At 41.0% G+C, this 16,210-nt stretch overlaps 2 protein-coding genes across 2 annotated transcripts; both read left to right on the forward strand.

Annotated features, from left to right (window-relative positions):
• The first annotated feature begins 353 nt into the window (after positions 1-353).
• On the forward strand, positions 354-3,898 carry LOC133456396 (kelch-like protein 10). Its single transcript, XM_061734872.1, has 5 exons — positions 354-484; positions 962-1,448; positions 2,266-2,880; positions 3,109-3,258; positions 3,539-3,898. Exons 1-5 carry the CDS (start codon positions 354-356, stop codon positions 3,896-3,898), a joined length of 1,743 nt encoding a protein of 580 aa, XP_061590856.1.
• A 6,413-nt stretch (positions 3,899-10,311) lies between these two features.
• Positions 10,312-15,393, forward strand: LOC133456398 (kelch-like protein 10). Its single transcript, XM_061734873.1, has 5 exons — positions 10,312-10,442; positions 10,758-11,244; positions 13,809-14,423; positions 14,596-14,745; positions 15,034-15,393. Exons 1-5 carry the CDS (start codon positions 10,312-10,314, stop codon positions 15,391-15,393), a joined length of 1,743 nt encoding a protein of 580 aa, XP_061590857.1.
• The last annotated feature ends 817 nt before the right edge of the window (positions 15,394-16,210 follow it).

Below are 16,210 nucleotides of genomic sequence, written 5' to 3' on the forward strand. Positions count from 1 at the left end.
TTACTGTGCAGTATCTTCAAGAACACGCTTGAGTGTTTTCATACATCTGTTATTATGACCAAAATTGTTCAGGTGTTAATTCTTCCACTGTGGATTTGAAAAATCATCTTTGGACTCCTGTCAACACAAACCAGGATAGTTAAACTGTTGGATAAATGTTGCACTCCATGTACAATACGTGTCACAGAAGTGCTGTTTGTTCAGAACAAGTCTCTGTGATGTCACAGGGATTCATTCTAGAATCTTTCTTTGTTTCATACAACTTCACATTGGCAGCATTCTGAAACTGGTCGAGAATCAGGCAAGAATAGAATAAGAATAAGCAAAACCTTTTAACAACTCGAAGACGAAAGATGAGTGAAAACTTTTCGGTGTTTAATAAGCTCCGTCTGGAGCAGCAGCTCTGTGACGCCACGATCAGAGTGGACGGCGTTAAATTCCTGGTGCACAAGGTCTTCCTGTGCAGCTGCAGCTCGTACTTCAGGTCAGTTGTAGGATCCTAGTCAATTTATACTTTAAAATAAGATACAGCTGGTGGTTTCCATTAATATTGACTAGTATTATACTATACTATACTATACTGTACTAGAATAAAGGAAACAAGTTAACTAATACTGAGGAATTAATGTTAATTAATGCTGAAGAAACAATGTAGATTGAAAATATGGACCAGCAATATGAACAAGGAGCATGAACAGAGAGCTAACATTTATAAGCAATCGATTAATTAATAGAAATCAGTGCAAACTAATGTGAAATCACTATTTTTGTAACTTAATTGTTAAAAAAAACAGTTGTGTTTTTTTTTTGAGGCAGTTGTTTTTGTAGACTTTCAATTTATTGGATGCAGATTTATTGCAGTTTTGCAGTTGTTTAAAATTATTTCCGTTCTACATTTTATTACACTTTGCCCTGACAAGGTATGTATAGATGAATCCTTTGCTTTATTCTTGCTTCACAGGACTCTCTTTACCCACTGGTCATCCCCAGACTGTCAGATCTTTGACATTCCTGATGTGTCATCTGAAATGATGGAGCTCTTTATTGAATTCGCCTACACTGGCGTTGTTCCCGTGACAATTGACAATGTGCAAGTTATTTTTATAGCAGCCGATCGCTTCAATGTAACAGGTATTTTACAAGCCTGCAGCGAGTTCTTGGAGAAGAAACTAACCCCACAGAACTGCATCGGGATCTGGTTGTTCTTAGACATCTACTACTACCCTGAACTGAGAAACAAATCCTTCCATTTCATGCTGAGTCATTTTGAGGAGGTGTTCGCCACCTCCGATGAGTTTCTCTTCCTTTCTGTGGAACAGCTTGTCAAACTTATTGAGAGTGATCAGCTCATTGTGAAGCAGGAGGAGAGTGTGTACATGGCCATCCTTGTCTGGATTGGCTTTGCACCTGAGGAGCGCAGAGAATATGCCCCACAGCTTTTGTCCAAGGTAAGTAACTGGAATGTATTCACTTTTCACATTTTGATGAGATTGTTTTCACAAGGTTAATCTTGGCCGAAGTCACATGTCCTTATGCAAAGCGTGCTGGCAACAGCTGCTGCAGGAGGTGTTGTGTAATTGAGTCTGTTCATCACGTTCTTGTTAATGCCATATCTCTGGAACACCTGGACTAAATTTCCTAAAATTTGTGATAGATAATTGCATTGATTTAAAAGTAAAGGTGATCAGATGAAAAGTACCACATGATTGAACCATGGCTTAATAATCCTTAAATTCGGAATTCATAAACAAATGATAACATTTCATAATCCTCTGATGAGATAACATTCTGAAAAGATGATCTTTATCATATGAAAGGTGAAATGTAGCAAAGAGTGCACTGAAGACCTTTATGACAATATTGACATGAATGAAAAACACAAACTTATTGACGGGAAACTTTTTTTTTGTTTTACAAACCTCAAATTTTGTAATACCAGACGTGGTATTGTTACAAAGTAAGTAGCAATACCACATCTGACCAAATGGAGGCACAAAGACACTAAAAGCCACTACTGAGTGGAGGCAGTCCAGCACGTCCTGTAATACCACTTTATACCACTAGAGGTGTACATTTTTGTCTACTGTTTTGCTACTTGAGATATTACAGTTTAATAATAATCCCAACTGAGGTAAGATTTTATTGTCATGGCCTCCTTTTTTTTAAAGGTGTAATGGCTGTGCGTGTATGTTTTCTGTTTTATCACACTGAGGGAGATTTATGAGCTGCTTCAAGAGCTTAATTCTTTTTTATGTCTGTCTGCAGGTTAGACTGGCTTTGATGAAACGCGAGTCCTTAACCAACATTACTGAAAACAAAGTTGTGATGTCGAATCTGGAGTATCAAGATATTGCCCTCCAGACCCGGGAACTCATCCTTGACCACGTGAAACACATTTCCAACAACTCAATTATTTTCAAGAGCTTGGCCCATCCTCGCGTCCCCCCTTCCATGCTGTTGTGCATAGGAGGCTGGACCAACGAGAACCCCACCAACATCATCGAGGCATACGATGCCCGCACCGACCGCTGGGCCAATGTAGCCTGTACACAGAGAACTCCCCGGGCCTACCACGGCGCTGTCTTCCTTGATGGATCAGTTTATTGTGTTGGAGGCTTTGACAGTGTCATGCAATTCAGCTCTGTTCATAGGTTTGATTTGGGCACACAGACGTGGCAGGAGGTGTCCCCAATGCACTCCAGCCGCTGCTTTGTCAGCGTAACTGTTTTGGATGGGCAGATATATGCCTTGGGCGGGTACAATGGAGCCATACGACTGGATACTGCTGAGTGCTATGAGCCTTCAACAAACCAGTGGACTGCAATTGAATCCATGAATGACCAGAGGAGTGATGCCAGTTGCGCGACCTTCCTTGGAAGGGTGGGTGGCAGGGATTTGACTTTTTAAGTATTTTAAACATTGACCCCACCTGAGTTTCTTGTTTATATTTTCATAAACAGCTTTCCTTTTAATTTTTAGGCAAAGTCAATGCAGCATCATACACATGCACATTATTTCCTTATTTTTTGCCAACTGTAGTTGATTAGATTGATTATTTTTCGCGGTAAGATGACATTGAACATTTGTCTTCACTTTAATTTCCTCTAGGTGTACATTTGCGGCGGCTTCAATGGGAGGGATTGTCTGTCAACTGCTGAGTTTTACGACCCAGTCACCGACCAATGGACCCTGATCGCCTCCATGAACAGCAGGCGCAGTGGAATCGGGGTCATCGTCTATGAAAACAAAATATTTGCAGTACGTATCATTAGTGTTGCTGGTATTCACAAAGAACAAAACGAAAATCTCACCTTTTGTACAATGACAATTTTAATGTGAATAACGACACTTGCATAAGACTCAACACTAGTTTAGTAAAAAAAAAAAAGAAAAAAGCAGTAAAAATAGATAACTATGTTTTGAAACACAAGGACTGTATTAGAAAATGTCCTCTGTATTATAAATATAGTTTATTTCTAATACTTTATTCATAATTTATTTCTAATATAGTGATTTTTCATCATATTTTCTCATGTAGGTTGGTGGTTTCAATGGAGTTCAGCGTCTCCAAACCGCTGAGGCCTATGATCCCCTCACCAACACCTGGGAGAGCGTGCCCTCCATGCTGATGCCCCGCAGCAACTTCGGCATCTCCGTGATCGATGACTGCCTTTTTGTTGTGGGAGGTTACTGCGGCATTGGCACCGTGGATGACGTGGAGTTCTACAATGTTGAAACTGGCGTCTGGTCCATAGCCTGTGACATGAAAATGTCCCGCAGTGCACTGAGCTGCTGCACGGTGTATGGACTCAGCAACATGGATTATTTTGCTGCCATCTTTGACCCTCTGCAGTTCCGACAATTAAGCTCTGATGATGAAGATGAGCTGGAGGAATGAAATCCATCTAATTGTATCTTATTGTATTTCATGAAACAATAAAGTCACGTCTTAAAATGTCACATGTGCCAGTTTCATGCTAATTATTGTAAAAGTTTTCAGTTTGTGTTACATTTCTATGCAATCCAGCGTTGTGAATCTCGAAATTTGTTTAAATGTGAATAATGATGAATATATGGGCTCAAAATGGTGGTTAAAATTCTCGAGCATTGCAGAGGGTCAGCTTTACTATCAAGAGACATTATTGTAAAGAAAACTAAAGTCTAGTTGCTGAGCAAACTTCGCTTTAATTGAGAGAACACAGAAGGGTTAGGTTACTGGGAAATAATGTGTTCATGATGAAACTATGGGGTAAATATTGGTCAGCAAGCAACCATCATCCAACATGTAGTCCATGTTACCTTAGTAACATGGACCAAACCCCACAACGCGGGCGAATGTAGAAGAAGCGACAGACGGACGAGGACGAGCCCCCACTTTATGTTACGTCCCAGGCTAGGGGAACAGAGGCGCAACATAAGAATGAGGCAGCGAGAGATGGTTCACAACAAAAAGGCTGTATTTATTGTTGCACAGCTCAAGGTTCAACATCCAAAATTCAAATCAGTGCTAACCGGGTTAGCACAAAAGAAACAAAATGACAAAAATGAAAATGAAGCTTCTCTTCGGGGTAAACCTAGGCCAAAACAACAAACAAAAGAAACTATCGTCTCAACCAGACTACCTAAGCCCTAGGAGGAAACAAAAGATCAAACAAAATTACAATATCTGAGCCTAACTTCCTAACTTAACAAAAACAGGAGAAAAAGGGGATCAAATTAAATGGCGGTTTACCCTTACTGCGTCGGTATAAAATAAAATACAGGCTACAGCCAGTTACAAAACCACACAGCTAATACAGCTAACTCAAACAAGAACTGCTCACAAGCAGACAGCAGACTAACACAGAATATCGAGCACACAGCTAACACAGCTTCTAAACACACAGCTAACACAAGCGAGAACTGCTCACAAGCAGACAACAGACAGCAGACAAACACAGATCACAAATCAAGCACAGAACACAGCGAGGAGGATTGCCACACTGAACAGTAGTAGCCCTCAACATGCTGACTGAGGTGTGCTGCTTTTGAGCTGGACCAGCAGCTTGTAGCTCGTCAGTCTCATCTGCCACATCTGCGGAGGACCAATGGCTGCGGCAGGAGGCGGGACCTGTCAATCTGAACTGTCAGTGGGAAGAACAAGATGGATCAAAACAGGAGTGCTCACTCGCCCAAAAAATACAGAAACAAAACATAACTACAGTTACACACTAAATCAAAAGCAGTAACGGCTGGGGGTCGTAACAATAATTAGACATCAAATCAACTTTAGGTTTTTAGTGCAAAGCCAATTTTCAAATCTATATCATAATCCAATTAAAATGGTTGAATACAATGTTGTTCCAACCTTACACTAACTTCAGGTGTTGCTATCGCTGGCAACGATGAACCAATCAGAGAACAGGACGTAGTATGCTTACCTCCATCACTTTTTATTTGTGGATTTGTGGAGGAGGAATGATTTAAAATGTGAGTGTATTTTTTATGTATTTGTTACAACTGACCGATATTCTGAGTTATTGTGAAGGAGTTGAATAAAGTTAAACTCAGTTGACTTTTGTTTGTTTTATATTTATTTGTTTTATATTTTGTATGTTTTATCGTGCGCCTTATAACCCGGTGCATCTTATGTATGAAAACAGACCCATTCGGTGATATTGCGCCTTATGACTTATATAAAAAAAAGAGACAAAATAATTCTAACACTCACTGTGTCAACTTTGCATAAGTACATAATGTGTAAACACGCAATTTCACAGTGATAATACCAATATTGTGTTTATCTGTGATCACAATTAAGATTCTTTGGGCCAAATCCACAAAGAATATATTGCAAACGCAAATAGCGCTGTGAATTGCGCTGCATTTGCGGCCGCAATTTGCGCCCGCAATTTGCGCACGCAATTTGCGCCCGCAATTTGCGCCCGCAATTTGCCCCGCTTTAAAGGGGACATATTATGAAAAACACGTTTTTTTTCTTGTTTTAACATATACAAAGTGGTCTCCCCTCACCTTGCCAGCAGAGGGGAGACACAATCCCATGAATTTCTGCAAGGTCTTTGACCCCCGCCTTACAGAATCCCCCAGTGTCACATGATTTTTTTTGAGCCGGTTAGAATCTGCGCCTAGGGTGACGTGACCCGAGGCACAGAGGTTCGGCCTCCGCTGCTGAAACCACGGCCACAACCAGCTCTCTCCGCCGGCTCGAGCTCCTCCATTGTTTAGAAGCGGTGGCTGTTTGAACAGCGAGGGAGAGTAGAAATGAGATTTTGCATTGACATTTACCCTCATAAAAGGATCAGTTCCCACAGCACGGACCCGGCAACTGCACACGAGTCAGTGGTAAGTTCCTTTTTTTTAATGTTATTTATATTTGTATGATCTTTGCCAGGGCTAAGTATTTAGCTTAGTTCCGGAGCCCCGGCGCCGCATACGGAGCTGCGGGGGCTGCTCACGGACTGGCCCGGCTCCAGTGTTCCCTAACGGAGCCATTCACTCGTTAGGTAAATTAGTAATACATTTTTTCTGTCTGGTTTCAGATCTTCCAAGCACCTGAAGCTGTTCGACACCTTCAGAAAACGCACAGTCCTTCCTTGAGCCAGCAATAGTGCATAAATGTTATTTATATACAACTCATATTTTATTTTTTTAACAATAAAGTTGCCATTTGTGAAAATTCAGTGTTGTGATTTCTTTACAGTTAACATGATTCATTTGTCTTGTAACATAAGAAGTGAAATGATGAGGAATTGGAGTAAATAACCGTGGTGTACCTGTTTAGAATTAAATTCAATCTTCCTGTTTGAAGACGAGGTGACTAAAGGCTGATTTATGGTTCCGCGTTACACCAACGCAGAGCCTACAGCGTAGGGTACGTGTCGATTTAACGCAGAACCGTGGACACGCTTTGCTACGCAGCCGCTGCTCTTCTGCCCGGAGCGATGCTTTGTCTCCTCCACTGCTACACGTCATTCAAGCAGCCAATCAGCGCAGAGCCTCATTATCATAGCCCCCCCCCCCGCCTTGAAAATGAAGGACAGAAAAAGGCTTTAGAAGCGGTAAAAATAAAAACATGGCCCAGAGACTGAATTTCTGATTTATGTAGAAAAAACAAGCTTTAGATTGTTTTTAAGACATTCAAGGCCTGTTTAAAATATACATTAAATGCCATAATATGTCCCCTTTAAGGTCCTATTCACAAAAGATTTTGCTCTAATGATATGCTGGCGCAAACACACCCATAAAGTTTTGCAGCTGAGTGCAATTTTCCCTTGTCTGAGTAAGTGAGCGGAGCTGTTTCCAGTGTTCTCCATGTTTCAGCACACAGATTGGTCTATAATGAAAACTGCAGAGAGCACAACAGCCTCAACTTTCACGTATTTGTACTTCTCTAGTATTTTGCATGTATGACATAAGCTAATGAATTGTCAACTGTTAAGAGGCTGTAAGCATTTACGCACAAGGCACAGCACCGGTAACTTCATTAACACCGGATCGGGATCAGATCAGGATCTGACGGTAATTCATGTTCTGTGTTTTGCTACACACACCTACAGGTCAGCTGTTAAACACACACATTCTATATTTATATGTTTATATGGTGGAATTGTTTGTAATAAAGCAGCCCCTTACTGCATGGATGAATCCTGCAGTCCTGTCCTGTTATTTTTATTTTTAAATCCGAGATAAGTCCACAACCCCACTTGATCTGACTGTCTACAGTCATGTCTGACTGTAGATTTCTTAATATCATTCAGTAACACACAGGCTTGAATGATATTGAAGAGAGAGAGAAACAGAGACAGAGGGGGAGTGAGGAGTGAGTTTGCGCGCAGTTAATACACGCTTCTGAAAGACGGTATTTGCTCCACTATTTTTGCGTGTGGCAAATAGCGCTGGCCTTTGTGAATAAGACGGTTTTTGCAATGAGGCTTATTTGCATAGAAACGTGGCAATTCTGCGCCGAATGTATGAATATTACCTAATTTACATGCATGCAAATGGCACAGGCGCACCATGACACTATTTGCTTGGCAGCGCAGTTTGTGGTGCAATTCGACCTTTGCGGGTGCTTTGTGAATTAGACGCTCTCTTTTTGTCTCATTTGCACCGGTTTAGCGGACGCAAAAGCCGCGCAATCCTTTTGTGGATTTGGCCCTTTGTGTTTAGTAATTGCACTGGCTATTTTGTCAGCAACCACCAATTCAAGTGTGGCACTGTGAGGCATCAGGTAAACGTTTCTTGTGCAGATCAGACAGAAACCACAGGATGGAATGAGGTGATAATTCTAGACAGGCAGCAACGTTCTGTGGCATTTATTAAACCTCGTCCAGAACAATACAGCATGATGTCAAAATGCTTCCTCTGATTCTGTCCTGAAGGGGACACTGAAGCTGGTAAAAACCACACATCTTCCCCGGTGCCCACTAACTTCTGACTCTGCTCTAATCAAATTAAGTAAAATCAGCTGTGCTCAAGTTGCACACGACCTTTCAAATAAAAGCATATAGCTGCAACTGGAATAGACTGAAACAATCAGACTGACTGGACTAATTATGCAAAACAAAAACACAATAAACATACATTAAATAGATGTTGAACATACAACATAGCAAAATACTGAACAGCAAAAAACACAAAATACTGAATAGCTCCCACATTAATAAAGGTCCGTTAATGGTGTTGTTAACAAGGAGCGCAGCTTTCTCAAGTTTGAGAACATAACTCTGATGAGGCCGTCAGATCTGAACTAGCAACACCTGAAGTTATTAATTATAAAAAAGGAAATATTTTATTCAATGAGGTTGGACTGTAAAGAAACTGAATTAAACTTGGGAACCTTAGAAAACAAAATAAAGTTTTTAACAAGTATTTCCATAATGCCTACATACACAAAGTTTACCTTCAAGTCAACTTTTGCTACCAAATGAGTATCCCTAAAAAGGAGAGAAGTCTCTTCAAAGAGCCACTGTAGAGACTTAAAGGATTACTGCAACAGTTAATTTCTCTTTGGATATAAATAAATAATATTTAAATAGAATTGGAATTGAACTAAATGTTTCTTGACTAAAATAATAAGAATCAAAGCTGCTTTGAGTTCAACTGGAATATGTGTCAGCACTTTGTATGATTGGTTTTTTGTGTCACTAGTGGCCTTTATTTGACAGGAAATGGGTATATAGAGAGATGAGAAGACATGCAGGAAAGAGTGATAGGCCGGGACTCAAACCTGCGCTTCTTCCTAAAGGGCAGTAGCCTCTGTAAATGGCTCCCGCTCAACCCACTGAGCTATCAAGGACCCCATGACGTGTATTTTCTGTTTGCACACACTTATGATGAGATGCCATAAAAAGGACGGCGATGCCTGTACAAATAGCACATAAAAAAACATTAATGTCCTTGCCAGCTAACAATAGACAATGGTTGTTTTAAATCTGGACTGTCCCTTTAACATTGTGAACTCACAAACAAAAAGCTCAATTTATTTAGGGTTCTTGGCTTATTATTTCCTGTTTGATCATGTAATATATCACACTTTCTACAATTTTGCTTCCTATATTTACTTTTAGCAACCAGTTCCTAACTACTGGTGTTCATTTAAAAAGGCAAAAATTGCAGAACTGAGGCTGTTGAAAACGAGAAATATGATTACAATCCAACTCTAAAAAAGCATTTACTTATGTCAATGCTTATTTAGAGTTGGGTTTGCGCACCGCTGTGTGAAAACAATCCTGGTGATTGATGGTTAATAGTATTTCATTAAACAAAGCCCTTGAACAGTAAAGGGCCCTTAAACTTCATTAAAGCTAAGTTAAGCTAAGTTGCGACGTTACTTTATACACTTTTGTCTACATACTGTATTCCCTTTTTACTTATTTTCCAGCGACTAAAATCTATAAGGATAGTTCACTTTCTGAGCTGTTTGTGTATAAAACAAAGAGAAATAAATCCCACAGAGAGCCCATGTTTTACTGTGCAGTATCTTCAAGAACACGCTTGAGTGTTTTCATACATCTGTGATTATGACCAACATTGTTCAGGTGTTAATTCTTCCACTGTGGATTTGAAAAATCATCTTTGGACTCCTGTCAACACAAACCAGGAGAGTTAAACTGTTGGATAAATGTTGCACTCCATGTACAATACGTGTCACAGTAGTGTTGTTTGTTTAGAACAAGTCACTGTGATGTCACAGGGATTCATTCTAGAATCGTTCATTGTTTCGTACAACTTCACATCGGCAGCATTCTGAAACTGGTCGAGAATCAGGAGAGGGATAAGCAAAACCTTTTAACAACTCGAAGACGAAAGATGAGTGAAAACTTTTCGGTGTTTAATAAGCTCCGTCTGGAGCAGCAGCTCTGTGACGCCGTGATCAGAGTGGACAACGTTGAATTCCTGGTGCACAAGGTCTTCCTGTGCAGCTGCAGCTCGTACTTCAGGTCAGTTGTAGGATCCTAGTCAATTTATACATTAAAATGAGATAGAGCTGGTGGTTTTCATTAATATTGACTAGTATTATACTATACTATACCATACTAGAATAAAGGAAACAAGTTAACTAATACTGAGGAATTAATGTTAATTAATGCTGAAGAAACAATGTAGATTGAAAATATGGACCAGCAATATGAACAAGGATGCAGATTTATTGCAGTTTTGCAGTTGTTTAAAATTATTTCCATTCTACATTTTATTACACTTTGCCTTGACAAGGTATGTATAGATGAATCCTTTGCTTTATTCTTGCTTCACAGGACTCTCTTTACCCACTGGTCATCCCCAGACTGTCAGATCTTTGACATTCCTGATGTGTCACCTGAAATGATGGAGCTCTTTATTGAATTCGCCTACACTGGCGTTGTTCCCGTGACAATTGACAATGTGCAAGTTATTTTTATAGCAGCCGATCGCTTCAATGTAACAGGTATTTTACAAGCCTGCAGCGAGTTCTTGGAGAAGAAACTAACCCCACAGAACTGCATCGGGATCTGGTTGTTCTTAGACATCTACTACTACCCTGAACTGAGAAACAAATCCTTCCATTTCATGCTGAGTCATTTTGAGGAGGTGTTCGCCACCTCCGATGAGTTTCTCTTCCTTTCTGTGGAACAGCTTGTCAAACTTATTGAGAGTGATCAGCTCATTGTGAAGCAGGAGGAGAGTGTGTACATGGCCATCCTTGTCTGGATTGGCTTTGCACCTGAGGAGCGCAGAGAATATGCCCCACAGCTTTTGTCCAAGGTAAGTAACTGGAATGCATTTACTTTTCACATTTTGATGAGATTGTTTTCACAAGGTTATTCTTGGCCGAAGTCACATGTCCTTATGCAAAGCGTGCTGGCGACAGCTGGTGCAGGAGGTGTTGTGTAATTGAGTCCGTTCATCACGTTCTTGTTAATGCCATATCTCTGGAACACCTGGACTAAATTTCCTAAAATTTGTGATAGATAATTGCATTGATTTAAAAGTAAAGGTGATCAGATGAAAAATATCACATGATTGAACCATGGCTTAATAATCCTTAAGTTCAGAATTTATAAACAAATGATAACGTTTCATAATCCTCTGATGAGATTACATTCTGAAAAGATGATGTTTATCATGATCCAAAATGCAGCAGCACGAGTACTGACAGGAATTAGCAGGAGAGACCACGTCTCTCCAGTGTTGGCGTCGCTCCATTGGTTACCCGTAAAATTCAGAATCCAATTAAAAATTGTATTACTTGCATATAAAGCCCAAAACGGCTTCGCTCCGCTTTATTTGCAGGACCAGATAGTGCCTTATGTTCCTGTCAGAGCTCTCCGTTCTCAGAGTGCAGGTTTACTCGTAGTTCCTAGAGTATCAAAATGTAGATTTGTAGGGCGGGCGTTCTGCTATCAGGCACCACTACTATGGAACCAACTTCCAATCTGGGTTAAGGAGGCTGACACCACCTCCACCTTTAAAACTAAACTTAAAACATTTCTGTTTAGTAAAGCCTATAGTTAGTGTTTAGTAAACCTCTAGCTGGTGTTGGTAAATCTCTAGGTAGTGTAAACTCTAGTGTGTTAGAGTTGCTCCTGTAGTTTCTTGTGCTGGCCCCCCCTTCTCTTCTCTTTTTTCTCTTTTGTCCATGTTGCAGCATCCTCTGCCGGTGGCGAAGAGCATCTCTGAATGCAAAACACCGGATCCTGCAGTGTGGGAGTGAGGGGGGCAGGGTAATGGCCCCTTTTTGGGCGGGGGAGAAGGTTCGTCCCTCAAGACTCCTCTCCCTGGCCCTGCCCCTTTTCACCTTTTCCCGCCCCTGCACCTAACCTGGGACTTGATGATTGGGCCGGAGCTTCGGGAGCTGCATGCTGGCCTGCGGTCCCCACCCCAGGTCATCCCGTTGCTGCTTCCACCTGCCTGCTGTGCTGTTGCCGTCCCTGACCCCCAGTCTGGCCCTCGGCAGGAGGGTCCCCCCTTATGAGCCTGGTCCTGCTCAAGGTTTCTTCCTCCTAAAGGGGAGTTTTTCCTTGTCACTGTTTGGCTTAAGGTTTTTCTCCCACTAGGGGAGTTTTTACCTGCCATTGTTTATGTAATAACTGCTCGGGGGTCATGTTCTGGGTATGGGTCTCTGGAAAGCGTCTAGAGACAACTTTCTCACTGAAGACCTTTATGACAGTATTGACATGAATGCCACAACTTATTGACGGGAAACTTTTTTTTTGTTTTAAAAACCTTAAATTTTGTAATACCAGATGTGGTATTGTTACAAAGTAAGTAGCAATACCACATCTGACCACATGGAGGCACAAAGACACTAAAAGCCACTACTTTTTTTTTTTAGCTTGGCTTTTATCTGATCTCATTTATCTAGTCTTTTCAGCTATTTATTGTATTGTATATTGTGTTTTTTTTTAAATCTTTTTTATTATCTTTAAACCTTTAATCCATTTTAGTGACTTTGTATTTTATGTTATTTATTATTCATCTTAAGTTTTGTATAGATTGTTCTAAAATTTTACACTTTTTAGGCATTTTTTTACTTTCTTTTAATCCTTTAGTTTTTAGCTCCAGTGTTTCCTCAGGGGGGTCGTCCACACTGAGAGGTGTGTCTGCTCCGCCCATGGGGGTGTCGTCATGGGGGTCCCTCAGGCCTGGGTAGCTGGGGGTGGGACTCCACCTTCTGTGTGGGGTCTGTCCTGGTCTGTCCGGGTTGGGGGGGTCTCTGTGGCGATGCTCCTTGTGGTCATGGCCGGTGGAGCCTATCGGTGTGGACGGCCACCCATAGGTAGTGTTTTCCTCACCTGGATCGTTAGTGCTAAGCCATGTCACCAGTCCACTTACTGTGTGTGTGTGTGTGTGGGCGTGCGAGTGTATGCACATGTGTATGAGTGTGAGTGAGGGTGTGTGTATGTGTGGGGGGTGGGGGGTGGGGTCGTATGGGTAGTTTTAAATTGTACTTTTGATTGTTATTTTATTTTTGTATGTAAAGCACCATGAGTTGCACTTACACTGCATGAGTTGGTGCTATACAAATAAATAAAGTTTAAGTTTAAGTTTAAGTTTAAGTACTGAGTGGAGGCAGTCCAGCACGTCCTGTAATACCACTTTATACCACTAGAGGTGTACTTCATTGTGGCTTAACATTTTTGTCTACTGTTTTGCTACTTAAGATATTACAGTTTAATAATAATCCCAGCTGAGGTAAGATTTTATTGTCATGGCCTCTTTTTTTTTAAAGGTGTAATGGCTGTGCATGTATGTTTTCTGTTTTATCACACTGAGGGAGATTTATGAGCTGCTTCAAGAGCTTAATTCTTTTTTATGTCTGTCTGCAGGTTAGACTGGCTTTGATGAGACGCGAGTCCTTAACCAACATTACTGAAAACAAAGTTGTGATGTCCAATCTGGAGTATCAAGATATTGCCCTCCAGACCCAGGAACTCATCCTTGACCACGTGAAACACATTTCCAACAAATCAATTATTTTCAAGAGCTTGGCCCATCCTCGCGTCCCCCCTTCCATGCTGTTGTGCATAGGAGGCTGGACCAGCGGGAACCCCACCAACATCATCGAGGCATACGATGCCCGCACCGACCGCTGGGCCAATGTAGCCTGTACACAGAGAACTCCCCGGGCCTACCACGGCGCTGTCTTCCTTGATGGATCAGTTTATTGTGTTGGAGGCTTTGACAGTGTCATGCACTTCAGCTCTGTTCATAGGTTTGATTTGGGCACACAGACGTGGCAGGAGATGTCCCCAATGCACTCCAGCCGCTGCTTTGTCAGTGTAACTGTTTTGGATGGGCAGATATATGCCTTGGGCGGGTTCAATGGAGACATACGACTGGATACTGCTGAGTGCTATGAGCCTTCAACAAACCAGTGGACTGCAATTGCATCCATGAATGACCAGAGGAGTGAGGCCAGTTGCGCGACCTTCCTTGGAAGGGTGGGTGGCAGGGATTTCACTTTTTAAGTATTTAAACATTGACCCCACCTCAATGCAGCATCATACACATGCACATTATTTCCCTATTTTTTGCCAACTGTAGCTGATTAGATTTATAATTTTTCGCAGTAAGATGACATTGAACATTTGTCTTCACTTTAATTTCCTGTAGGTGTACATTTGCGGCGGCTTCAATGGGAGGGCTTGTCTGTCAACTGCTGAGTTTTACGACCCAGTCACCGACCAATGGACCCTGATCGCCTCCATGAACAGCAGGCGCAGTGGAATCGGGGTCATCGTCTATGAAAACAAAATATTTGCAGTACGTATCATTAGTGTTGCTGATATTCACAAAGAACAAAACGAAAATCTCACCTTTTGTACAATAACAATTTTATCTTAATGTGAATAACGACACTTGCATTAGACTCAACACTAGTTTAGTAAAAAAAAAAAAAAGAAAAAAAGCAGTTAAAACAGAAACCTATGTTATGAAACACAAGGACTGTATTATAAAATGTCCTCTGTATTATAAATATAGTTTATTTCTAATACTTTATTCATAATTTATTTCTAATATAGTGATTTTTCATCATATTTTCTCATGTAGGTTGGTGGTTTCAATGGAGTTCAGCGTCTCCAAACCGCTGAGGCCTATGATCCCCTCACCAACACCTGGGAGAGCGTGCCCTCCATGCTGATGCCCCGCAGCAACTTCGGCATCTCCGTGATCGATGACCGCCTTTTTGTTGTGGGAGGTTACAACGGCATTGGCACCGTGGATGACGTGGAGTTCTACAATGATGAAACTGGCGTCTGGTCCATAGCCTGTGACATGAAAATGTCCCGCAGTTCACTGAGCTGCTGCACGGTGTATGGACTCAGCAACATGGATTATTTTGCTGCCATCTTTGATCCTCTGCAGTTCCGACAATTACGCTCTGATTATGAAGATGAGCTGGAGGAATGAAATCCATCTAATTGTATCTTATTGTATTTCATGAAACATTAAAGTCACTTCTTAAAATGTCACATGTGCCAGTTTCATGCTAATTATTGTAAAGGTTTTCAGTTTGTGTTACATTTCTATGCAGTCCAGCGTTGTGAATCTCGAAATTTGTTTAAATGTGAATAATGATGAATATTATGGGCTCAAAATGGTGGTTAAAATTCTTGAGCATTGCAGAGGGTCAGCTTTACTATCAAGAGACATTATTGTAAAGAAAACTAAAGTCTAGTTGCTGAGCAAGCTAATGTGTTCATGATGAAAGTATGGGGTAAATATTGATCAGGAAGCAACCATCATCCAACATGTAGTCCATGTTACTTAGTATAATTAGACATCAAACCAACTTTAGGTTTTTAGTGCAAAGCCAATTTTCAAAATCTATATCATAATCCAATTAAAATGGTTGAATGACTGCGTTTACATGCAGTCAATAACCCTTTTAAAACCCGAATATTGGCAATAACCCGAATTTGCACGGCCATGTAAACACAATAACCCCTTTGAATAACCCGAATTTGCTCATATTCTTGTTTTTAAAAACCCGAATATGACCCCTGGGTTACTCTTTTTAAACCCCGAATATTTGGTCATGTAAACACCAAACGGAATATCCTGATCAAACGGAACATGAATTTGTTTTCTGCGCATGCTCTGTTCGCAAGGAATCTTGGTCTTTTGATTCCAGGAAGTACTTCTAAACATGGAGAAACGCAAGACCACGCCACACTTTTGGAGTCAGGAGGAGACTAATCACTTCATAAATGTAATGAAGGATATG

Source organism: Cololabis saira, chromosome 12 (genome assembly GCF_033807715.1).
Source record: "Cololabis saira isolate AMF1-May2022 chromosome 12, fColSai1.1, whole genome shotgun sequence".
NCBI lineage: Eukaryota > Metazoa > Chordata > Actinopteri > Beloniformes > Belonidae > Cololabis > Cololabis saira.